Source organism: Strix uralensis, chromosome 2 (genome assembly GCF_047716275.1).
Source record: "Strix uralensis isolate ZFMK-TIS-50842 chromosome 2, bStrUra1, whole genome shotgun sequence".
Taxonomy (NCBI): domain Eukaryota; kingdom Metazoa; phylum Chordata; class Aves; order Strigiformes; family Strigidae; genus Strix; species Strix uralensis.
This window is the reverse complement of record NC_133973.1, coordinates 115238227-115265734: the sequence shown is the minus strand read 5'-3', so window position 1 is coordinate 115265734 and position 27508 is coordinate 115238227. Positions and strand designations below refer to the sequence as shown.

Genomic DNA, 27508 nt, shown 5'->3' with positions numbered 1-27508 from the left:
AAGAAATTGGCTGAATGGTCACACTCAAAGAGTTGCAGTCAATGACTTGATGTCCATGTGGAAACCGTCCTTAGGGGTCAGTTGTGACCAGTGTTGTTTAACATCTTTGTCGGCGACATGGGCAGTGGGATTGAGTGCACCCTCAGCAAGTTTGCTGACACCACTAAGCTATGTGGTGCAGTCAACACGCTGGAGGGAAGGGATGTGCCATCCAGAGGGACAGGCTTGAGATGCAGGCCCATGCAAACTTCATGAAGTTCAACAAGGCCAAGTGTAAGGTCCTGCACATGGGTTGGGACAATCCCAAGCACAAATACAGGCTGGGGGATGAGTGGATTGAGAGCAGCCCTGCAGAGAAGGACGTGGGGGTGTTGGTTGATGAGAACCTCAACATGACCTGGCAACGTGTGCTCGCAGCCGAGAAAGCCAGCTGTATCCTGGGCTGCATCAAAAGAAGTATGACCAGCAGGTCAAGGGAGGTGATCCTCCCCTTCTACTCTGCTCTCATGAGACTCCACCTGCACTGTGTCCAGCTCTGGGGTACCCAACATAAGAAGGACATGGACCTGCTCAAGCGAGTCCAGAGGAGGCCACGAGGATGATCTGAGGGCTGGAGCACCTCCCCTGTGAGGACAGGCTGAGAGAGTTGGGGCTCTTCAGCCTGGAGAAGAGAAGGTCCCAGGGAGACCTTATTAGCAGCCTTCTAGTACTTAAACGGGGCCTACAGGAAAGATGGGGAGGGATTTTTTACAAGGGCATGTAGCGACAGGGGGCAACTGTTTTAAACCAAAAGAGGGTAGATTTAGATCAGATATACGGAAGAAGTTCTTCACTGTGAGGGTGGTGAGACACTGGAACAGGTTGCCCAGAGAAGCTGTGGCTGCCCCCTCCCTGGCAGTGTTCAAGGCCAGGTTGGACGGGGCTTTGAGCAACCTGGTGTAGTGGAAGGTGTCCCTGCCCATGGCAGGGGGCTTGGAACTAGATGATCTTGAAGGTCCCTTCCAACCCAAACCATTCTATGATTCTGTATTACTCACTGAAGCACAAAACTATCATGCATTGCATTTTTTCTAATGCCCAAGGGTTTTTTTAATCTTTTTTTACCCCAAATATATATTATCTCATACACAATCCAGTAATAAAGACAAAAGACAGCTTAGAAATTATAGTCATTTTTGTCTCCTTTCTCCTCTAGTGAATTATGAATTTTTCTATATGCAATATATATGGAAAAAAGAGCCTTATTGGTGTTGTAATATATGTGTGAAACATACTTCTTTATCTCAACCTACAGTCTCTCCCCCTAATGCTCTGCACTTCAGAAAAAGTTACTGGAACTTTATTGCAAAAAAAAAGGTCAGTGAATACAATTTTGGTTTGTATTAGGCTACGTATCTTCAAAATGGTCTCCCTTTTACCAAAAAAAAAGGAAATGAAAAGGACCAGTGGCCAATCTTGGGAGTCCTGCATATGCTTAGCAAGTACAGTTCTGCTGAATGCAGTTTTTCTCCTGATATTCACTGAAGGTTCTTGGTCGCTGCTCTGCAAAATTTGGGTCCTGCTAGAATACACTGGGATTAGTAAACACAGTGATACCTCCGTGGCATCTAGGTCCTAACATAACCTGCTTCTCACTCTGATAGTTCTCTGTGTAATATCACCATGCCTCCACTCTGAACTCTAAGTAAACAACCTCTAGGGTATCTTCTATAAAACAAATGTTTCCTTTTTCAAATAGGTTTCTGGTTCTGTAAAATCTTAGGGAGAAATGTTGAATGCCTTTCAGAGTCTCCTTAAAAAGAGGAAGAAATGGATATACCAATGTTGTATTTCTTCAATCCAAAAAGTGTTTTTGATATTGAAGAGTACTTTCACCAGAGAGGCAAAGACAATTAGAAGACAAAAAGCTTCAGATATTTTCAGTGCAAAAATCTTAAACATTGATCTCATCTCTGAAATACAGCTCAGTAATTTAGCAAACATTGCCTGTAGCTGCGTATCAGCAGTCTTTCTTGACATGAAAGATGCAGAGAGAAGACTGACGTGACATAACATCAGCTTCTAGAAACACAAATAAATGTGCACGCACGAAAGTATGTAACTCGAGCTGAATGTCGTTAGCACATCTCATGAGAGCTGATTAAAGCAGCCATTACAATAAAGCAAGATTTAGTGAAATAGAGTTGAACTAACGTAATGATTACAGCTCAAAGCTGTTGATGTATATCAACTTGCATTACGATATGATGATATTCAAATTCTGAACAGCCAATACTTGACAGCAATGAGATTTTTAGGCATCCATGGATATTGAATCACTTAATAATATAGCATGCTAATAAAGTATTCAGAGATCTTCAATTTTTTTTCTAACTTAAAATCAGTAACAGAAAATACAAAAATGAATCCTAGTGAACAGCTGAAAATGCTTTGTAGATCAGACCATTAAAAGATTATATTCCATTTGATTCACATGTATGCATAAATTGTTTCTGGAGGAGCACTCATTAATACAATCGTATCAACCTAACAAATTTGTGTACAGACGGAAATTTCAAATATAGGCTTAAATAGCAAATTAAACACACACACAAAGGCATGACACTTTAATAAGCAACAAAAGCCTAGAATGGCAGGATGTTTTGAGCACCCCCTAAATTCTCCAAACACCAGAAATCTGCACCAAATGTAGTATTTTGTCTTTTTGGGAAATGCTGCTTTTGTATCCAGTGTGTTAGTAAATAATTGTAAAGCTGCTTCTCTATTCTCCAACTGATCCTGCTGTGTGCTTTCTCTCCTGGATGACGTAACCTGCGGAATGCAGATCAAGGACATGACTGATGATCCTTCTGTAATTAAAGCTCCCTAATGCTGCCAACACGAGTTCTGTACGAAGAGCTAGGTAGAAAGTACCTTGCCCTTTTCCGAGCCCTTATAATCTCTTATGCAGACAGCAATCACAAGCCATTAGAAAGAAAGAATGTAATTTATTTGTACTTTTGGGAAGAAACTGGAAGATATTACTCAGTTCAAAACTGATGATGTCTGCAAACAATCCTCCCTATATATCCAACACATTCTTACACAAGTTCCCCCAAAGGGATTCATCAACCCTAACAGCAGATTCTTAGGTTTAGCCTAAAAATTAACTCACTTAAAAAAAAAATGGCAAGCAACTTTGCAGACATTTTTTAATACAGACCAAAAAAAGTTTATTTCTGTCTCACCACACTCTATCGTTAAAACTGGAAACAATGGATTGCAGACATCTCTGTACTTAGAAGATGAAGCTTGGGTTTGTTTGCATGGTAGTTGACTTGCATAGTTCATTTATAACAATCAGTAGCAAAGCTGCTGCAAAATGAACAACCCTTGAATACAGATTATGTAGAATATTAATTTCAGTAATAATTGAGTACTTGGAGGCTAGAGTGTAAGGAGACTAATGTATTATACATCTCACGTTATGCTGTGAGAGGTCAGGACTTTGAAGCCTTACAAGACAGAAACCATAAAATGTGCATATTGCTTATCAAGAGGGAAAACAAAGACTGAATTTCTAAGACACACAAGTTTAAGATCAACCCAGACAAATGTGGGGGGAAAAGTGGACAGCTTACACTGTAAAGCCACTCTTTCAAAGCAAACAAACCGTATCTGGATTATTTAAACTTTTAGAAGAGAGTCATAAAAGTATCTGCAATGGAATACTGCAGCCCACATGTACTGAAATGAAGTCTTCTCCTCTTACAGATAAAGGTAACTGAAGAGATACATGTAGTGCTGGTTTAATCTATAATTTCAAGTAACTACTCTCAGGCAACTTAAAAAAAAAAAAAAAAACACCAAAAAACAAATGAAAAAAATCCCCAAACCCCCCAAAATCCACCCAAATAAACAAACCACTCCCCAACCCTTTTTGGCATCTCCAGTTGTTGATGTATTTTCAACACTTTCTAAAAGTCCCCACTCTCAGTCTTTCAGCCCAAGCTGAACTCTGTCATTGAACAAAGTCAGCAGTTAAACAGAAAACAAAGATGTCACCTCTTCATGTGTATTAGTAGACAAAAAGCTTTGTGTGTAAAAGAATTCATCCCTGTTCTTTTATAATCCACATTGTGGACATATAGTATACTAAGTGACAACTACTAATTTTGAATGAACAGTTATGAAGAAACTTATGAGGATCTGTTTATGACTTTAACTATACACAGTTAAGATCTTTCTGGTAAGGGCAATTGGAAATTTCTGTAGAAAAAGGTGAGAAGAAACAGAGCTAAGTAAGTTTTAGTAAATGAAGACTGAATATTTCACATATGAAAATTTCTTTTAGTTACAAAGGATGAGCTTAATAATAAGACACTATCATCTTAATCCTACAGCTGAGAGACTGGACCAAATAGCACAAGATAAAGTTCCTTTAATTTTAATAAGGGAATTCCAAAAGTAACTAGAGGCCTCAGATACTTCAGGTTTTAAACTTTACAAACATCACCACAAAAAAGAAACCAAGCAATAGAGACTTTTGTCTGTGTGTGATCCCAATAGCGCATATGCAATAGCGCTTGTGGAAACACGGAGACAGAGACACGGGGAACAAGCCAGGATGTCCTGTCTGGCTTCAAGCTGCTGTTCCAGAAGGATGCAGATCTCCTGTAGATTTTGTGTTACACCTGCCAGTCCTATGCAGATGTTGAAGAGTAAGGAAGAAGACCCGAAGCGGCATCAAATCCCTATGTGCTAACATCCAAATGTCACCTAAAGATATGCAAACTGATTTATGACTAACTTCTAAAAACAGTTTGATTTAACCATTCATACAAGTACCTGAACACCTAAAATTCACTACTTCCACGCAATGAAAGGCTATGGATGTGGTCATCACAACTACAAATACACCAGGGTATGAACTGTTTGTAAAACTGTAAGTACATATATTCATTACAAACAGTAGCGTATACTCCAAGTGAAGAATGACTTGATACCAAATCATACATGGATATTGTAACCAGCTGCATCTTTTTATTTTCTGATGCTGGACTACTGCTCTTTGGTCAGTCTCTCATATGCTAGTGCTGTAAACATTCCTATTTTTCTTTCCTTCTGTTTTCCCTCCCACAAGGTGGCGATCCAAGAAATCCCTTAGGTAACTCAGATGCATTTTCTATAGCGAGGTACAGGTTTTTTGGAGGAAATGGAAATCCAGAAAGAACAGTATTTCAAAACACTCCTTCCTCCTATACCTCAGAAACCATCAACTTACTTAAAAACTAATTCTAGAGGAGCACACCACCAAAAACCGGCTGCCGCTGAACTATTTTCATAACAACACATCTAGAAAGATATATAATGCAGTGTATTTAAACACCCTTCTCCCTCCATGTCTCAGGGCAATTAACTTAATACAAGAAATTACAGACACTTTTTAGGTTTGAAAACACTGAAAAGCACAAAAGGCAGCTGACTGACCATTCAGGCTCCACAAAGGATACAGTACTTACCTTTAGAGAACATACTTTATTTAATAGAAGTTTTTTGCTCCAATATACAAAATAAGGGACTGTAGTCCCAATTAACATTTACATAGTTACACAGCAAATAATTTCCACCATTTACAACAACTGATGACTTTCCCACACTCCCCACTGTATTACAGCCAAGAAAAAATCCTATGTTTTACATACCAATCAGTTATATTTTGTACTTCCCTGCCTCTTTTCTTTAAGTTGCAGTTTCTGATATCAGTTTAATTAAGAACTTACAATTATTTCAGCTGCACTAAAAGAAAAATGAAATATATCATTTGGAATACTATCTCAAAAACCCTATACAAAATAAAAGTCAGTATCTTATAAAAATACATAGCAGGAGTAAAACCAGTGAAACAACAAAAATTTTGTTAGGATATAAAATATTTAGCAACTAGCTTCAGCTTTTAACTACAACAAAACAAAAAAAGAAAAAAGAAAAAAAAAAAGACCAAACATTTTCAATTAGCAAAAAGTAATGTGACAGTTCTTTTACAATACCGTACCTTTAGTATGCAAAGGACTTCATCCTTCTAACATGCACCATTATCCAACTGATTCACCCCTTAACCCTTTCCCACTGAAAGCTGAAAAAAGGTTTTAAAATTATTTGAATCCTTTAAGAAAAATCCAATCATATTTTCTGCATCTCCCACAACATTTAAGCTTTACTTTACAATGCTGGTAGTTTAATCATGACACAGAATCTTCTATAAAAGAATTCTAGCCAAACCAAGGCTTTAGAAACTTTGCATTTTACAAAAGCAGTTTGTTACAGTATGACAGTTGCTAAATAGCCCAATTTATTTAGTGACCCTGTTAAAGATTTGTTCAACTGAGTGAATAGGTGAAGTCATTTCCTGAGCTAAAAGATACAGGTAAGTAAATAGTTATAGCAGCAGACAGGAGACATTCTTTTTAGAAGTTGTAACAGTATCAATAGAATAACCTTAGAAAATTACAATCATGTAAAAATCACTAGCTGAAGAGGGAGTGACAAGGACATCCAAGACCTGATTTGCCATAATCTGGAATGCACATCCCATGACTTTCCAGAAGTTACATTCAGCTACTGTCAGACAACATACTGGTTAGTCGAAGAATGTCAAATCACAATAGTTCACATTTCTTACAGATCAGGTGTTCTGTCAAGATTTAATTCTTAATGCTGTTCCATAAACCTCAATTTTCACTCTACAGGAGTTAAGTATTGTTACTTTTAAAGGAATGGGGTATCTTCAGTCTCATGAAATTCCAAACCTATTTCTTCTTATTACTCAGATGTGATTTATACTCAAGACACTGAGTGGTTTTTGAGATAGTCACCCATGTCATTGGGAACAGAAGTGGATCCATTTTTAGGAGAGGGAATAATATTCTTAAAATGGTTTACTTTGATCCAAATCACTCCAATTTGCTTGCAGTATGAACTATTAACAAATTATTAAAGAACTATAAAGACCAGTATACCACCACTGCACCATCATTTTCTTATGATATGCATTCTTAAAGTCTTCTATGTAAGTTTGATCACTTTTTTCACCCATTAATGGAAAAAGGATATTCTAATTTAATTAAATAAAGTACCTCACTTAGATACCAGTTCCTCCAGAAGGAAATCTCTATTCTGTGTTATTAACTTTTTACAGATATTGTAGCATAGTTTTTAGAATTTATATTGGCTCTTCTTTAGCATTTAAACATAATGAGTTTTAACTCAAATGAATATATAAAATTTCCAATACTTGTTAGAATAAAGGACAATACACAAGATCCTAAGTTACAGTAATTTATAAATAAAAATAAACTATTACAAACCAAATCTTTCCCCATACGGAGATTAAAAGCCATAATCTTGACTGATTGTTCCCGATCATACATTATAAATAACATAAGCTTCTTCAGAGAAGCAAAACATACTTGCCTCCCTGACACCAGTTTATATCTTCAGTTAAACTTCTACCATCAAGAAGGCAATTGTGTTGGGCCCAGACAGATCTTGCTTACATGTTAACCCTCCCAACCTCATTCTTTTAAACTTAAGCTCAGGAAACTTAGTTCACAAAGAGTCCTTTGCCTTTTATATATACAAAGGCTGTACAAAATACAGATTTCTAATGCTCCTATTGCACCAATCTGGCAGTGCAGTTAGAACCTGATTCAAATTCCACTGAAGTCCATGAAAGGTTCTCCAGTGACCTTAACGGGCTTTGAATTAGGACCACAGAGATAGTATTACCTAACGGAAAGCTCCTGCAAGAGTGGCTGGTATCTCTCTTTTTGCTTATGGGATGCAGTGGAGATGTGTAGTCAGCATGATACCTGAGCAAATAAAATGAAAATGATACAAAGGTTTTAAGAATCCCAAACTCTTTGCTTAGTTGTGTGCAAACTGTGCTACTGCCCCTGGAGCTCCCTGCTTTCCTTTTTTTCAGTGCTTGCTCCATTCCAAGATAGAGAAGATGTGAGGCATAAAAATCTTTCTTCACTACAGATCCCCCTCAATCCCGAGACTGATAGAAGAGGATGTAACCAGACTCAGAGTTCTTTGAGATGTCTGATGTCAACCCGTAGAATTCTTCAATAGCTTGTGCATCAATTTTCTGTATGTAAAAACCCAAAAATTTAAAGTAAGACTATCTTGCATATATGTGACATTAAGTTCCACTCCAAAAAATATTGTCAAACAAAAATAACTTTCACATAATTACAAAGTAATAAATAATTCTTAAACCTGTTATGTTTTGGTTTCCCCTCTGCCATTAACTGCACAGAGGGTAGCAGCTATATATATTTCATATATAAATTTTTAAGTATTAAGTGAACCTACTATGAGTGCAATCTTATATGCACTGCTTGTGCAAATTTCACACAGAAAAATTTTAAAGACAACAATATCCCATTGAGACTTTACATCAATATGAAGAATGTAAGTACAAACTATCATTTCTAAATCTAAGCAGTGTAAGCCAATCAAGTGCAGAAGAGAATAACAAGGAGCAGAGAATAAAGGCTAACTTTTTCTATGTTTTCCACACAGAATGTTTGCTGTGATCCTGTTAGCTTTGAAAGCCCCCTATAACCAAGATTTTGGGGGAAAGTTGCAAAACTTCTGTTGAGAGGTGAAAAGAGTTTTCATTGTCATCATTTTCAGCTACAAAAGAAACTGAAAGCAAGTTCTGTTGCCTCATTTGAAAACAAAGGCAATTAGGCTGCAAACAACAAAAAATGTGGAAAGATAAATTCTCCTTCACTTAGGCAGATTTTATTTAATCTCATTCCCACTATTTGGAATAAAACCTCTCTCAGGAAGGAGTGAGACATTTCAACTTGATGAACCATGGGCCTGAAAGTTAATGAGATGTTTTAGATTTAAGAACAAAAAGATTCATTCCTTCCTCTTTAGACAGGCTAAGAGAAAAAAAAAATACATTACTGCCAGGTGTTACTGCTTTGGAACTGGAGGGATCATCCCTGATGTTTGTGAAATTATAGGAGATCTACTACAGTGCTCTCTTTTTTTCCCTGGAGGAAAATGAACTTCTGACCCTATCAAGACATTTCAATTTACTGTGTATCTTGATAAGACACAGAGGCAATCCTTTTACTTTCCTAACAGCTCTGTATATTTCCATGTTTGTCATTCCTGTGTGAAAAACTGCCCATAATGTGGCTTGAAGATAAGAACTCTTCAGCACCCTTGACTCATCCTGCCAATTAACAATGTAAGTCTCATTTATTTTTCTTCTTTTCAATTATGCAGTTCTTGTGTATTGTAAGGAAAATGTAAACTATTCATTTTATAGATTTAATTAATTAAAAAAAAGTCAAGAAAAAGGGCAGCACAATCATATTTCTGTTCATGCATGAGCACAGGCAAGGGAAAAAAAAAGGAAAATGACAGAACAAGCAAAAAACCTGAGATGATATACTATAGGGACACCAGCAGTTCCTGCCCCTTCTCTCAATAAAGAATAGAAGATAACTGATGAAACAGAGAGGTGACAAAATCAAAACTGGTGAAGGGAATTCTGCTGTTCCAGAAAATCAGTTAGAAAACTTCCTTTTTTTAAATAATAAGAATTCCTGGAAGCATGGCTAATATTAGCAAGAATACCACCAGAGGCAAAAGGCTTCTGTTTCAGGGATTAACTTTGAGATTTTTTGCCCTAAAATTTAAAAAATCTGAAGTTTCTTTCTATTTTGTTATTTATTACACCTTTGTCTGAAACAATCCAGGATACTTGATAAAACAGACTACCAGACCGATCCATTCCATTAAATCATAAGCTCCTAAAAAACAGAATGAGTGGCTTGCTCAAAAAACTTGCCCCCAGAAAAGAACTGCAGTAAAACCATTTTATCTATCTTAATTTGCCATGTCTTCTGGCCACAGGAATAGCTTATTAAACAAAGGTGAAAGTGGCCATACACAAAGCAGCTTCATTTAAAAAGTATAAAAAATAAAATGCAATTCCAAGTATTGTACCATCAAACCATAAGGAGCAGCTCTTCATTCAGTTACTGCTCATTTAGACTAGGGTTGAACCCTCTTTTCATTAGCATACCAGTTCTTTTACTTTAAGTAATCATATACACAAGGGGGGTGTATGCACTCTGGTTGGTATGAGAAAAAAGTCTAGGGTTACACAAAGCTTACCTCAACAATATCATCATCAAAAAGCAACCAAAAATCATGACTCTTCACTATTGCAATATAATGTCCTCTGTTAGGGCCACTGTAAAATAAAGTTAGAAAAGAACACAGACAGTGACACACAGGTATGTACAAATGTATTCCGTTAAATTTTTTTTCTTGTAGAAAAGCAATACTTAACAGTAATTAAAATGGTTACCAGTACAATTTCTGTTTGGATGTTTCGTTTCTTTTTTCCCCTCCACTTACCCCATTTTCATAATAAGGTCTTACTTATCTCTACATTTAATATCGTGCTAAAAAAAGGATTATGATTTCAAATGAGAATAAGCAGCAACAGGCATTTAAAATATAAATTAAATTTAAAAAAAGAGACAGAGAAGTGAAATCAAGAAAACATTCTGATTTTTCACAGGGACAGAACAGATCCCAAACTATTTCTGATCTTCAGAAAGAAAAAGCTGTAGAGCTGCTGTTCATTTACACTCTCAATCAGAAATCTCTTTATCTGGTCCACTGTAAACAAAACTGAATTAAACTGATGGCTTAGAAGTCTCAAAAACCCTCACAGCAACAAGAAGGGCTCCCAATTAAATTAAAACTGTAAAACTTTTCAGTTTATGACAGACCAGAAAATTTCTCAACAACAGAAAAAAAAAAAAACCCAAACCTTTAAAAGTGTCCTATTTATAATCAGATTTCAAGTAAAGAAATAATACACTTTCCAAAATAGCTGAACCTTACAACTGAAAGTGGACAACTGGAACTGGAACTCCCTTAACTGGCTAACAGCATTCAACCAATTTATATGTCTACATCAGGGAGGGAAGGTTGACATCTGTGAGGGACACGTCTGTGTACCAAATCACATAACCCAGTGAAAACAGGGTTCCTTTTCTTCCACAGGTCTGAAAAGGGGTAAGTTTCTAAGACTGCATGATGAATGACGGAGAAAGAAATGGTCAGAATTGAGCAGAATGGTCAGAAATGGACAGGTGATATTTTCCCTAAAATCCAGAAAAAAGAGTGTCCCAGAAGACTATGGCACAGACTTATTGTCCAAAACTGTCCTGGCCAACTTGAGATCTATTCACCTTATCTCTACTCTAATCCTAGGTCCATCTAGGGAGGAACGGGGGTGGAGGTGGAACAAAGGGCAGTGACTACCAACTAGAGGGCAGGCCTGCCATTTTGAAGGACATCAGAATTGTAAGAATGAGCTGGTAAGAACCTTATGAAGTTTAACAAGTAAAAATGCGAAGTTTTGTGTCAGATTAACTCCATCCAACAGCATTAGCTGCAAACCAACTGGCTAGGTGGGCCAGGAGGTCAACAAGCCAGCAGTGCATCATTTTGGTGACAGGGCTGAGAGTATGGGGGGCCTGTACTGTAACAGTAGAGCCAGCAGTGAAGCGATAATCCCTGCCACATTGCATTCTGGGACCCACAACTGGACATGGGATTCCAGACATGACCTTGTCAGTTTAAGTAAGAAACTGATGAACTGGAGGAAGTCCAGTGGCAGGGCACTACACTTGTCAGAGGGGTACAGCACCAGATGGATGAAGAGAGAGCCTGAAGAAAACTAAATGAGGAATCCAACTGCTGTCTTCCACTCCAAAAAGGAAGAGTTATAAAGAAATCAGAGCCAGGCTCTTCTCAGAAATGCACAGTGAAAGGACAAGAGGCAGCGGTTGCAAACTGCAGCAAGAGAAATTCAGACTGGACATAGGAAAAAAAATTTTAAAAATATAAATCACTGTAAGAACACTGATGGAGTGGAAAATATTGCCAAAGAGGCAGTGAAATCAGCATTCCTAGCCATGAAACTGAACCCAGTGCATCCTAATCTAATGTCAAAGTTAGCCCTGCTTTGAGGTTTAAGTAGTTGACCTCACAATGTAAATTATTCTGTGATTCTAGATGTTAAATCATCATGTTCAACCGTGGGGCTTTTATCTACTCAACAAGCAGTTTGTAGAGCAGCCTTAAGACTTGAAGCCACAAGAACATTTGTTGAATATTGCAAAATCAAACCAAATCTAACATATTTTGAAAGCAAGGAAATAAAGTTATCAGCAAAACTCATAATATATGGATATATTTCAGAAAATGCTGCTTAAGCCTTAAAAAAAACCCCCACCCTAAAGGAAACACTTTATAAAGGAATGTTATACAATGTTTTCCTTCCCAAGAAACTTTTTTTAATAATGATCTTTAAGTTACATGGCGTTGCGTGTTCTGTGGGTTTTTTTTAAACATAATTAAGTTCATACAAAGATCTGTGATGTGAAATACACTGTTACCACTTTTCACAATGAACTATCACAGCAACAAAGCCGTATGTTCTGTCGATTGATAGTGTCTCCCCACAATATTTTCTTTCCCAAGAACCTTTTATTTTAAGAGGTCTTTAAATGATCTTAGAGTTATGTGATACTGGGTGCTTTGTTTTGTTTTTTTAAACATAGTTACACATATATGAAATTCCTGTGCATAAAATAGAGTTATTACCTTCCACAATGAACTACCACAGCAACAAGGTCATACATTCTGTCAGGATTGGTGGCATCTCCTGAGGTGTTAAATAAACGAAGCTCTAAAGGAAAAACTACTCTATAAGACAGTTTTGTGTATCGATGCAGCTGATCCATGTATTTAAATCTCTTCAAATGGAGAGCTAGAATCATAGGCAGCTTTTTTACTTTCATCCTGAAAAAAACAAAAAAAACCCCAAACCAACAGTATTTCCAATATCCATCCAAAACATTCAGTTGATATTAAACAGGAAACCTATCTTACTGAAGTCTTTACAAAATTTTGCAAGCACGAAAAGAAGCTTAAATAATCAGGTGTTTAACAGATATGTCCTGTGTTGCTAAACTAAAGGTAGATTTTAACAACTGAGAGAACTGCAAATATATTTAAAATAATAAGCTATAATATATATAATAAGAATAGCCATGATGAACCCACATAATAATTTAGACATAATGAACACATAGCAGAGAATTCAATAGCTTTCCTGAATTCCCAAAAGCAAAACCTAGATCCCGCTTGGTATACAGTGGAGTCATTGCAACAAAGTTGTTCCAGGGATCCTGTTCCAGTTGAATTTCTCAGTAAACCAACACATATGTATTACTCCAAGTTTTCATATCAAGCCATTCATTTAACATTGCCAAGGGATACAAATAGCTCGCTGTTATTCACCTTACCTCATGCTACCCAAACAAGATAATGCTGTGCTCTAGCACAATAATTTTGTACAAATGTTGCAGCACATTTTATGGCAAAGTCAGAAAGTGATAATCTAGTTTTACTGAGGGCTCACTGGCCCGTTTCCTAGTTGGAGGTATTGAGATCTTGCATCAGTGCCTACAAATCCTCACCAGCCAACCACAGCTAGCCTGGCAGCAGAGACTTCCACTCTCTGGGCAATAAATTTGTGCATACTAACACAGCAACCAAGCTAGAGTGCTCTGCTTCTTGGCACAGCTAATTGCCTTAGATCAGCACTGTGCTGAATTTTTCAAACTGCCTTCAGCCCCAAAAGGTGTCTCAAAAGCCTCAACAATACAACCTAGGTTTCAGACATATCTACTAAGACTGCATTTTCAGAATGTCAGGAAATGTTTGTACAAGACAATCCTTTTTTTCAAAAGATAGGGGGCTGAGGACAAAATCCTTGAAAACTCATCTTCCTTCCCTTTTTCGCATTAAACTTAAGACTGACAGTAACCTGTAGGAAACCCTGCTAGACTCAGATTTTCTCCAGGGCCTGCAAGGGAACTAGGAAATGAAAAAAGCAGGAGAAGGGCAGAAAGATGACAGAAGCAACTACTTTTATGGAGAGTTACATTTTAATATATTACTGAGATATGGATATAATTTCTGCTCTATTTCTTTTTTCAAAATGGAGCCTGCTTCTTATAATGCAACTGTGTTTGGTAACAGGAGCTCTTTCACTGGTGAAGAAATTCAGTACACCACCTTTGCTAGTTGAGTAGACACACAGATAAGCTCCATGTTATAGAGATGGAAGAACATCATGACTGTAGTGAAACTGAACTTAAGCCCCACATGAAAAGCAAAATATACACAATAAAAGCTGTGTTTTGCCAATATGGCAGTGCCTACAGTACACGTTTACGTCAACACAGCTTATATTGGTCAGGGATCACATTACCTCCCACACAGAAAAAGAGCTAAGGCAACAGAAAACACCAGGACAGACCTGGCTTCACAACCCTCTAATATACTCCAATTAGTAAGCTTAGGCAATGTGCGAAGGCAGGCTTTGCAGATGAGATATGCCAAAAGCCATGTGCTGAATCTATGGTAAATCAAATAACCAGAATCAGTGGTATAACCAGTAGAGAACACCAGTGTTGCCACCCCTTCAATCATATGCTTTCTCAGATAATAAATACCACACAGTACACAAAATCAAGGTTTTTCAAAGGTGGAAACAAGACTAGAAGAATTATTAGGCAGACAAGAATAGTTTTTAAACATAATTAATTTCAGGCTTCCGTGGAGCTTCTGATGCTTTTCAGGAGCACTGTCAAGCAGAAGTTTAGCACAACTAACTACGTATTTTTAAGAAACCAGAAACTCGGTTAACAAAAAAAATTACAATCCTCATTCTAACTGAATCAGAAAATAAGTGCTATCAAACTGATTCTTACAGCAGCTGGAAAAATTATTATCAAGACAAAACCAAGTTTAAAAAGTCACATGACATCAGTGAATTTTTATCATTACCCATAATCTTTGACTAGTCACCAGCAGTTTGTTTTAACTTGTCTTTTTAACTTGTTTTTGGTCTTAAGACCATTCTTCTTCTCATTCATAAAATAAATAATGATCAGGAGTCCCAAAATCCTTTACATGGATTCTCATTACTTGTGGAAGTAGGGTCACTGAATTCAAGCAAGAGGTATGCAACCAAGTTACTCTTAAGTGGAAGAAGAGAGAGAAAAATTAAAGGAAAAAGAACGTTCTCCCCCTGCCTCATACAGACACACAAGGAAATACAGGTGTATTTTCATGAAATGTAAGCATTGCTTTTTTCCCTCCCTGAGTCTGATGTACCTTTTATGTGCTTCTTGCTTACTGCGACATTCTTCACAGTAATATTTGTATTCACTGCACAGAGTTTCTGTATTGCTGAAACCCCTGAATAAAAAAAAAAGAAATGCTATAGATACTAGTTTATTATCTGAAATATACATATAAATGCTTACAATATAAAAATAATTTTATACTCTTAAGTCTACATAAGCTAGAATTTGCCACGCTTGTGAGCTTTCAGTTTTACTTCCTGCTTTCTAGGTAACAGATAAAAGACAAATTGCAAAAATTAAGATTTTTCTGCCTACCTTAAACAATGAGTGATTGAAGTATTCTGTTCCACATCAACTGAAAGGTCTAAGAAATCTTCATCTTTGCTGCTTATCTGCATGAAAAAGGAACCAATAGATTATATTAAAACAAATGATATTAGTTTACCTCTGTTTTTCAGTACCATTTTCTATTGGCAGAATGCATCTTTTACCTTATAACAGCCTTTTAAAAACTGTTACAAGTAGCCCTTTTATTTCAGAGATGTGCTAGATCCCTCTGATTTTGTTCAGGAAGAGGGAAGTGTATATGTGTCTGTGGAGGTATATAATGTCAGTTGTCATACTGTGATTTCAGCTCAACAATATTAATGCCAAGTTCCTTCTACACCTCACTCTTCAGAAGAATACAATCAACTGGGATTCTTCTATTTAGTGCTTTCACCTCTGTTCTTCCCCTATGATTATTCCAACTGAAACTTATGTATTTGCATCTCATAGTGTCCCTAATAAACAGCACAAATATTTTAAAGCCTCTTCCTGGCTAGATTCAAACTCTTAAATGGGCAGCAGATAGCAAATCTGTTGGTAAATGAGAGCATGGGACTTGGTCTGATAGAGGCAGAACAGTGCATAGCCATTTCTTACAAAAATGCAAGAATAACAATTAAAGTAAAATAGAAATTCCTAGAACCAGAGAATAAATTCCACCACAAATCCTGAAAAATGGTGATGGACAAAATCCACACCTGCCCTGCAAATCAACTACATTATTAAAAGGTTTAGGAAAGAACGATCAGCAACCTTAACTTTTTTCTGCTAATGTTTCCTCTTTGTATCTAGCGATACTCAATGCCACTGGTAAGAACGTCCTCTGACTTATACGACTCCTAGGTACAAAAATAAATGCTTTTAGAAAAGATGCCTAGCTGCAGTTTCTTGTTTGAAAGCAGGAAAAGTTAAACAGGAAAACTAACGTAAGTTGATCTTTAGAACATACGAGATTTATGTTCCCTTTTCAACTCAGAATAAAAATAAATTTGGAAAGTTGTTCTCTGATTATCAAGAGATGAGAAACACACAGTTCCTAAGGGCAGCATACACAGAAAATAAAAACAAAAATACAGGTGGTCAAGACAATTATTTTTGAGAATTAATACCACAGGGCAAATCCACAAGCTTATGAAATTAAGTTAAAAGCTTCTGTTAATATCTGTGAGAGGAATGGGCAAGGATTCCTCCCGCTCTTCTGTATTTAATCTTTCCAAGAGTAAGCGTACATGTACAAAAAATATGTCACTATGCCAGTATACATCACATCTACTACATCATTAAGATGCTGAAGTGTAATGTTTATACTTTTAAAGGAATCACAGAACATATATGGAAAACTTCCAAGACGTTTTAGGGTGGGGAAAAAAAAAAGTCACCTGCATCTTCAGTGTGCTGCACATTTCCTGTCTTCAGGGATGTACTACAGTTTAGTTGTGTGGACAATTCTTTAAAATATCCCATTGCAAACCGCTTTTGGAATTATCAAACTTTTCAAAGTTTATAAAACTAAGAACTCTGGTGGAAATCCTCTTAGCCTAGGGATTAAGAATGGCTCAGGAAAAAAAAACAGTTCTAGAAAATACTCTGCTGCAGTCCAGCTAGGACAGCTGGAATTAAGAAGTCATGTGATCAGTGTTATTCAGACACGCAATTAGATAATTCTTCCTCTCTTCGTCTAATCAAAGAAAATTCCATGAAACAATAAAGGTTTCACAGGCAGCTTTATCCCACGCAGAAGCTGTAAGGGTGGGGAGGAGACGGAAAGGGATGTATTGTACTTGGTTAAAAAGAGATTGGTACTGAAACCAGAAGTTCACAAAAGCAATTTCTTCCATTCTTAGTGATAATACTGAAAATTACTTAAAGAACCTCTCTCAGGTTAGCCAGTCCGTTGTGCACTTAGGATCATGAGGAACCATTAAAGGCTTTATTGAAAGAACAGCCAAGTGGATTTTTTCCATCTACGTTGCTAATTTAGAAATTGCTGTTCTTATTTTTTAAGATTTTTTTGAACATTAGTATTTGAACAGTACTTTTTTTTTTATCATTAACTCATACAGGTTTAATTAAAAAAAAACCCGAAAAATTATTGAAAAGTCACCCTGCACGCTAAACAGCCCACCCCCATCTTCTGTAGAGGTTCTATTTCAAAGAAACAGCACTAAGTTCCTTAGACTAAAGTCACCAATGCTATATATTTCAATCATCTGTAGAATGAAAAAAGTATGGACACAGTTAGAAAACCTCATCAATTGCAGAATTAAGCCCTGATGTGTTCAAAACCCCATGTGAGTGCTCCTAACAGGAAAATCAGAATAACAGTGAAATTTTGGGTGTTCCAGTATTCTGGCTAAAGGGGATAGTATGTTGTTCTCACATCAAGGACATAATTTGCACTCGAAGAGGTCAGCTGATGACCAGTGCCACCCAGAACAGAAAACTCAGAAGGTTAACACTCATGGAATCTGTACTTCTTTCAGTTTGGAATTTCACTAGCAACATGAATTAGCTCACTGACAAAAAAGCTTTTGCAACTGTCGGATCCCGTGTGTGCTAAGACAGAAACTACTTTTAAATGAAGCTGAAACAAAGGGCATGATTTATCTTCGTTTCAAAAGAAAAAAAAGAGAAAAAAGTAGGGCATAGTTAAGGCTTCTACAATACTCCTGTAAGAGAGACCACTGAGATTTTCCTTATTGCCTTCTCTCAGTCCAAAGTAGAATTGAGCCAAAGAGTTTATGCCTTGTAGAGTCATTTAAACACAAGAGCAAGACCATCAGCAGGAGAAAAACACTGGTGTGTTTGGTCCTTTTGACCCAAGACAGTTTCCTATTTTTCTCTGTAGAAGTACTGCCCACATTTAGCCATTTCAAATTTAATCTTAATGAAGTCAATTACATTATTTTCTGGTTTACCAGAAACTGTGAGAGAATCTATAAAACCAATGAACTTCTAGATCATTATTATTGATTAGCCATAAAATTTTGTAACATTCACTTCATCATACTGCCTCTATCAAGGAATGGGGAAAGCTTCATAACAAGAAATCACATTAAAAGCATGCAAAGACAATTTACAATCCATTTTGTAGCATTCATTTTATAGTATGGCTTGAGCGATGACACAAATCTTTGTTAAAGAAGCGTATCTATGTTCCTTTTATTTCACTGTCCATACTTAAACTGAGGATAAATCTTTAGTCAGTTAATTTTTCAATCTTAAAGAGGGGCTAATGAGACAATATGTCCTGGAAATAAGTTATTTTCTATAATCAGGACAATTGAAATTAGAATAAAATCTTGACATGCTGATTTTAGGAACATTTAGGTTTGGCCAGTTAGAAGATAATCATTCTCACTTAAAGCAAAGATATATTATGCTTTATATTTAAGAATGCATTAAGTGCCAAATTTAAATTAAAGAAATATACTGAGGTTAACTGTCTTATCATTAAGAAGCACTAATTCATCCACTATTGCTGTGTAATCTTCTACACGAGCTATATTCAAGTACACCTGATATTTTAAGTTATATTTTTAAACACAGAAAGACTTTAAATGCCAACAGCTTCCAATAAACACAAACAATCATACACGCTCACTATATTTGAAAATACGACACTAATCACAGTAATATTACTTATTTAAAGTATCTAAATGTGCTTCCAAGTGCTCATTTTCAGGTCACTGTGTTTTAATTAGACACGAGCTGATATACTGAATGGACAGAAGCTGATAAAATAGTTTCCAGATTATTAGCGCTTGGAAAACAAAGGCCCTAATACACTAAAAAACAATGTGTATTAGAACACTGAATTTAAAATTCAACTGTCTAAGGAGGCACAGTGGCAAACAGACATGGCGTATCCTGTTTAGCAACAGCTAACAAAAATAGAACTGAGCAATACTACTAAAACTCTCAAAATTGTGCTAGGCCTGATAAGTAATAAAACATATTGGCAAAGAGCATATTAGCGTTTTAAAGTTGCATTAAGGACTGTACCTAGATCAAAATCCATTCAGCAGTAATTCATTATGCCATAGTGAGGAAAGGTAATGATGTCAGTCATGTTAAAAGACTAAGCTAAACTCATGTTTTAACAAGAAAAAAACCAGTTGAACAACTAAAAGAGAAGCAATTGACAGTGGCCATGAAATAGTTACTAGGGAGGGGAAATGTACCAGGAAAGAAAATATGGCAGCTAGAAATCAGCACCTAAATTACTCAAAATACCATGATCTACTGAAGTCTGTAGTTACATTACACATGACATTAGGAAGTTATTTTCTTTGAAATGAAGAGAGGTGGCTATTTCTAGAAAATGGAGAAAATTACATGTGAAATATACAGATTTAATCTGATTAATTCCTCCTTTCCAATGCTATGCTGAAATAAGTGCATTACCTAATTAAGCTAAGGAAAATAGGTATGAAGAGTCATACAAAAATACAGTCATTTAGCTTTTACAATATCTAAGGCATAGATCATGACAGAATTACTCTAATTTTCAAATCGTGCTGCTTTTTCTCTTTCTCAAGCAGGTAAGATTCAATTATAAGTTTTTCTGAAATATATGCTTTCTCTTACGGTAGAACTATTCTCAGTTTGAGAATTTCTCAAAGAAAATTAGTATAGCTTACTTAAAGTAGGAGTTTATTTCTCAGGGTCTAGTATTAGAAGAATTCCTGTGGACAGACATTTAGGAAAGGATTACTTTTGCTGCACATTAAGTTATGTTCTTTGAGAATCCCTGTCTCAGTGACAAAAGCGAACCATAGTATCTTGATTTCAATGGCTTTAAATTTAAAAACTAGAAATCAGTGGAAACTGATTCAGAATACTCATATATGAAATATATCACTAAGCATGACATTAAGTTATTATTAAATTTGAGAAGAACTCCACATCCCCAAGTAGCAGGCTTCATTGCTCTCAGGAATACACCTAAATTTTGAAGTTGATTACAATCACACAGACAAAAATTCAATTGGCCATTTTCCTAATATTGACCAAAAGCTTTTTCCTACAATTCATGCATCAGCTGCTGAAATTTTCTTACTAACAAAGAAAAAATGCAAATGTTCATAAGAATGTAAGATTTCTAAAGAAGGAAACTAATCTAGTATGTCAGTCTGTTGAGATAAATGAATCATTAAACATGAAGTTCTGAAACACAGAAGAATTTATTTTACAAAATATATGTGGACTTACAGTTTCACAAGTAAGACATCTGGTTTCATTAGTTAATGTTCCCTGAAAGATTTCATGAACCCAGGTTGGGTCTGGCGGGCTGTTATTTTCATTGTCGATGTTGCCATTAGGTAGGCGACCATTTTGTTTCTCTTGTTTTCTTTCCTCTTGCAAGATATCCGCAATTGTATTTAATAGATAGTTTAAGAATTCATGTGCATCCTGCTGCATGTAGTTATCAAAAAGCTCTACAAGATAAAACAACAGAAGGTTTTTCTAATTAATTGGTTAGTGCCATACTACAAAAAAGTTTTTAAAAGAAGTCGAATTTCAAAACCAGTCTTTATTTCACATCTTGAATTATTCATGCAAGACAACACCAATCCAAAACACATACTTCATAAACTAGGCCAAAAATATAGGGTGTGGGAAGAGGGGAGGGTAAGTCAGCTTACATTCACAGAAATCTCTCTCAGCTGATCAGAATTAACAGAAGAGTGAACCAGTCTGCAAGAAAACTAGGGCATGACTCAACTACCTAAACACAGGTGTACATGTAGTGCCACCTGAAATGTTATAGCTCATCCCATCCAGCCTCCACGATGATTTGGATCTCCTACAGATGCTACGCTACCTCTGCCAAGCTTAGGTCAATGTCTTGGATAACACAGGTGTGGTGGTTTAGCCCCTGCCGGGGTCTGAGACCACGCGGCCGCTACCCCTCCCCCACAAAGGGAGTGAAATAGAAAGCCCCAAGACTGAAATAAGGAAAGGTTTAATACAACAGTGCAATAGCAACACAACCAACAACAACAATAACAGTAATAGTGATAGCAATGAACAGAGCAAAATAGCTACCAAATACAGCAGTTTGAAGCACGATGTACAAAACCACGAGTGCACCGTGCTCCCGCCAGGAAAAAATGTGACCTGCCAGGATGTGACCTCCGCATGGTATCTGAATAACCCGGCTAGAGCTTCGCCCCACTGCTGGGGAAACTTAACCCTATCCTGGTTAAACCAGGACACACAGGGCATCTCAAGTGGCATTAGATGTTGGTATTTTCCAGAAACAAACTGAGAACTTATAACAGGAAATGTTTCATTATCTATATGTTCTATCACAGGAAGAACATGAACAATAAATGCTCAAAACACTGCTTTATTTATTTTCACTCTTAGGGTTTTAAGTCCACTGATGCTCTCTCATAAGCACAGTGTCATCAATATTAACAATAAAAATAAGATTAAGACTAAAAACTTAAAGATACTGATATTTTTAAACTACTTTCTTTCTCAAAGCTCTTTAAGTAAGGAAATATTTGCCTGAAGTTCTAGCCAGAGCAAAAGCAAACAGGTTTCAAATTAGGATTTCAAGTGATAAATAGATCTGTCTTTCAAGATCTGAAATATTGCTTCTGGAGATTGTTATATGTGGCACTTTTATTACTGGTGGACTTGTTGGATAGATGATAATAAATCCACTGTGCTTTCCGCTTCATGTCCTCAGTTTGTCAACATTTCTAAGCATTATAGTTTTAAGTTTAATCCAGCAGAAGGCGAATAGTTTCACTGGCACGTACTTGCGATGTATAAAAATGATACAGATTAAAGCATAAACTTGAACTCTCTTTCTTACAAGTCTACTCTCTTGTTTATGTTCAAATTGGTACTACCCTGAAACCATCATTTACTGTAGTCCCCTGGGATGTCAACCTAAGAAATTCTCTGCTGCTACAAATCCTCATATTAGGAATGGGACTAAGAAAACCATAAAGGCATTGAATCAGATTTAGTTATAGTTACTTCTTCTCTCTCTGACCAGGAATTGTTACAAGGAAATTTACCCGACAATTTAAAAAGCATTCTGTATCACTGGCTAATATCATACAAGTCTTTTAATGTGCGATTACTTCAATTAATTACAACTTGCAATTTGCCTGTAGCACAAGAATATACTAAGAGGCTGGCCTTTAGTGGAGGAATAGCTCCCAGGACTGGAAAGATGAATGAAAAAGATACTCAGTGAAGCTTAAATTTTGAAGTGCCTGCAGGAACTACATGGAAGCTTTATTATCATTCCCATGATGGCATCCAGGAGTAAACTTCAAATAGAAAAAAAAAATAATCCTGAGTTATTAGCACAGTAGGGAGAATTTGTGGCTAATCTAGATCATATAGAGAAGTTAAGTAGCGCAATAGGTCAGCCAAGAGTATGAACCCAATAGTTTATTTAGTGAACTACTACACTATTTTTGAGAAGACCAAGTTCAGCTCTGAATCTAACCAACTGTAAGGTCTTTATTTAATCAAGTAAACCAAAGCAGAACAAGAGCTACAAGTCTCTTGAGGTAAAACACTTCAGAGGTTCTTCACAGCATCACATCACAGACCTCTCAGGGCTATGTGCCCAGTCAGTAAATTAGCATTAACTACAACAGAATGAAAGCTACACATTGTTCGGTTTATGATTAGAAGAAATTTAAGCAAACACAACAGTATACCTTCATCTGACTTCAAGACAGCAGCTGCTTCCCAGCCAGTTAAGCTTTAAGGTCATTAATATATGTATGTTGTATTCAGACATTGAAAGTAAGGATGGAATAGCAGCATTGTAGTCTGGAATACATTATGTTCTCAGTCATCACCCTGATATAGCTGGATACTGACTGGAACAAAATCCAGAGTGGTATTGCACACCTAGCTGATTCTTTAACTGACTCTTCCTTAAAGCTCAAAATTATATACCTTTACAATAAGCACTTAATAGCACATATGATGTAATTGCTGCCTGACAATTTAGCCATTTATTTGTAGAAAAGGTGAGGTATCATTATTGAAGAGACCCAAAAAGCCAACAAGAGCTGAACTTTCACATCTGATTTCTCTAATGAAGATTTTTCCAATTGCCTTATCCTGCTTAGAAATTTAGTGTCATGACATAATTAAGCATTAAAAAGAACACTTCCTAAAAAGAACTTACTGGCCCCTGTGGTTTACTTTCCGCTTTCCATTTGAACCATTCTCCACATTTGTCATAGTTAGTCAACATTCATTGACATAATGAACTATTTCTGTAAATGCATCCACATAGAGCATACTTACTCAAGTATACTTACCAAAGATTTGAATGACAGTTTTCTATTCTGCATAGATAAGAGACTGTACATTACCTGAGAGCTTTTCTTAACAATATTATTACAGCCCTTAGCGTGCATTTGCTGGAGGAGTCACTTCAAATTAGGAATGTCATTATAATGGTTTATTTCTTTTTACTGGAGAGATGGTCATCATAACATTTAAACACTTTTTTAGTCTGCATATATAGTATTGGAGAGATTACAATAGTATGAACATGTCTATTGCAGCAGTGTTAAATATGGTACCTCATACAGTTTATTTAAATCTAGCGGTTATTTTCTAGAAACAAATTTAATTATTTTTATAAAAATGTATCCAAATTGAGTAAGTAGATTACAAGGTTTAATTTATATTTTAACATGGAATTATTTTCTAAAACATTTTGACCAATTAGCCCTGCAGATGAGAAACAAGAAATATTAAATCTCTGGAAATCTCTTGAAATTTAGGATATCAGTTACACTCAAAAAAATTAAGCCAAAACTACATAGTGATTTTAAAATTCATTAATCCTTTTTAAGCTAGATTCTTGCAGGACATCTTAACATCATTTCCACACATTCAGTTTGGTAGACTGATTCCTGCATTCAAAGAGTAATGTTTTCTTAAACACAGAACTTTTACAGTTCTACATGAAGAGAGAGAGACAAGGATTCTCTCTCAAAATGGCTCCAGGGTTACACCCTTATTCTAGGGTCACCTCTTCTTTATACTGCAGCACCAAGAACACCTTCCATGCGTAACAAATATGTAGGTATTCCACTATGTCAGAATTAAATCATAATTGCTATGATTATTACACAAGAAAAAGAAAAAAGTTACCATTTTCTTTTCGTAATCTTGTTATAAATTTCTTGGGAGGTATTACTCCAACTTTTTTCTTCTGGGTGGCTATACTGTGGAAGAGATCAGCTAAGCATGTAAGGAGATTTTCTTTTTTTCTTGGTTGACTCTTGTATGCTAAGACTTTGTCTCGAAATGGTCGACAAAAATAAAGTGCCTGAAGAACTGAATTGCAGTAGCATGTATTCCCGAACTATAAAATAAGAGAGAGAATTATTAGGTTGCACTGTATTACTGTAGAGAGGTAAAATTAAATCCAAAGTATAAGAGAATGCATAAGCAGGGGTAAACTTTATGCAAATCATTTCTTCTTGATTTTAAAACAGTAAAGCTATTTCTGTATTGCAAAGGATTAACACACTGTATTTAAATGCAAGAAAAACCTATGTAAATTTGAACCATACTATATAATTTTGTCTCATCTGTAAATTTATTAGTAATATTTTGCATTTACTTGGGTCAAAATGTTCAACAAATAACACCATTTCACAGCTCCCAAAATATGCCCAGGTAAAAATATCTATCCATCTACCACAAGTCAGCCACAACAGTAAGGAACAAGCACAGCATGACCTTGTACTGTGAAGAAATTCAGCTGTAAATTGCGAGCTTCTCAGACACTTCAGAAATTGGATTCTCCAAACCTTATTAGTTGTGATCAAAGTCAGAAATCACTGCTTTAACTTGTTTGTACATTTTCAATTCTTATTTTAGGGTGACAGGATTGGCATTCGGGAGTTTTCTTAAAACAATGCAACATGGCTTGTTTAGGGTTCAAAGCTATGGCACAGCTGGTAGTTTCAAATCGAGACTGAAAGGAATGCACAATTCGGACATGCGCATTTTGAAGGAGACACACCACTGAATTTAAAGGGGGCAAGCAGAGTCAGCAAGAAAAGCATCTGTAACCCCCTTTGTACCACGATGCTCCAGATGTCCCTCTTCCCCAGACTCTTTACAGCGCTCAGGCACTTGAGTCTTGCAATCACTGACAGTCTCCAGCTCACCCCAACACTGCAAACCTCCCCATCACCTCTGTGAAGCCCTCATGAGCTGTCAGTGGATAGAGACACTCTCATTTTATGCTGCCCTCCTCCAGTGAAACCTATTATCTAACACTGAAAGTGTGAGAAAAATCTTTATAAGGCCCTCAGCAAGCAATCCAACCTTTCAGCTGCAGTCACTCAACCTGCAAATTGAGCCACATACCCACTACACACACTCTGTAAAATGTGAAAATAATGTTCATATTTACGTTTTATATAAAGATAGTAGCATATATGGTAGCAAATTCTAAGACTATATTGTGATGGGGAGACTCTTATATAGCAAAAAGAGTGCATTTAGAGATAATTTAAGTGCAGGTTCTTTCAAGAAAAAAAGAACTAAAAGCTCTTACATCTTAGGAATAACAGGGAAATTACTGCTTTTTGCTCTCTTCTGACTGAGACAAACAAGAGCACCATGCAATTTAATCACAAAACTGGAAAGTAAATTGTTTTCCCTTATTTTAAATTAATGAAATATGAAGAACTACTTTCTAAATACCCAAGACACACTCAAAGAATGAGTAAGAAATTTATTTTTTAAAAAGATATTAAGAAGTCTTAAGATCTTCATATTAAAAAGTGAAGAAATTAACACCTGCTATTTTTATTTATTTAAGCTAGGGAAAATGCTTATATTGGCTTCTTCATGGTCCAAATCTGCACTCAAGTAGGTCGATGAACTTGAGGAAAACCAGGGCTTTTCTCCTTAAAGGAAGCAGATGAAATCACACAGCAGTTTATGTCAAAACATTTAATATTTTAAGCTATTTATGAGTTTATAGTTAGAAATAGCCATAAAAAGATAACTACATTAAAATGTTAAGAAATTTCTTAAAATTAAATCAAATAGAAGTGCCAAAATTTCTACAGCAAGTGTCAAAAGACGAAAAGGTGGCAAATCAGAAATTTCATAACATTCTTATTTTAAAAAGGAATAGTTTGATGATAAATTAATTAGAATGGCAAACATGCAGTGAGAGATGACCAAAATAAGAAGCAACAGAGAAGTCAGAACACTGAACAAAATTCAGATTAATTTAATATGAATTTATGTTAACCTACATGCCTGTGGGTAGGAAATAAAAGCAAGCAGATTAAGTTCATAAAAGGTTTCCTTCAACCAAATTCAGAAAGACAGTAGGCAATAGAAGATTGAAAACAAAACTCCTGAAAAAAATTTAAATAGTTCAACATTTGTTTTCTATCTAAAGCATCTTTATCGCTTCAAAACCTAAAAGCTTTTTAAAATAAAAGCTTCCAATCATTAAAAAACTATAATGGTACCTGTACAAAACAACAAGGGAGAAAAGGTGGGGAGGTTTCTAGACTAGGCAAACAGCAATTTGTTACACGAATAAATGCTGTTCTTACCAGCATTATTACTTTACTTCCCATCCAATACAAAAGCACACCCTTCATTTAGAAAACACCCAAGACCTTGCTCTGGTGTCCCCATCCTCCCACCACCTACTGAACTTATACTTCTCTTTCTAATTCTGCTTCTTCAATACTCAGCTCTTCTGCTAACCTGGCCAGCAGACACCTTCATTTTCCCCTTACTTTACAGTTAGCACTACCTCAGAAGCACAACACTTGCAAGATGTGCAAGCACTGCGCTGCATAATGAAACGCTTGTGAAGTCTGCCTCAGAATAGCAGTAGAAAACTGTAAGAAAAACCATCATTGTAGTTTTGTATCTTA

General features: G+C 36.2%; 1 protein-coding gene across 1 annotated transcript in view; it reads right to left on the bottom strand.

Moving 5' to 3' along the window:
* Positions 1-5497: 5497 nt before the first annotated feature.
* USP12 (ubiquitin specific peptidase 12) overlaps positions 5498-27508 on the bottom strand; it is a 36803-nt gene continuing 14792 nt past the window's right edge. Inside the window, exons 3-9 of the mRNA XM_074859927.1 lie at positions 24738-24951; positions 20796-21022; positions 15570-15646; positions 15283-15366; positions 12700-12897; positions 10189-10267; positions 5498-8131 (exon numbers count right to left, since the gene is read on the bottom strand). Of these exons, the coding sequence (XP_074716028.1) occupies positions 8030-8131; positions 10189-10267; positions 12700-12897; positions 15283-15366; positions 15570-15646; positions 20796-21022; positions 24738-24951 (981 nt within the window). The 3' untranslated portion in view covers positions 5498-8029. The remainder of the gene's footprint in view (positions 8132-10188; positions 10268-12699; positions 12898-15282; positions 15367-15569; positions 15647-20795; positions 21023-24737; positions 24952-27508) is intronic.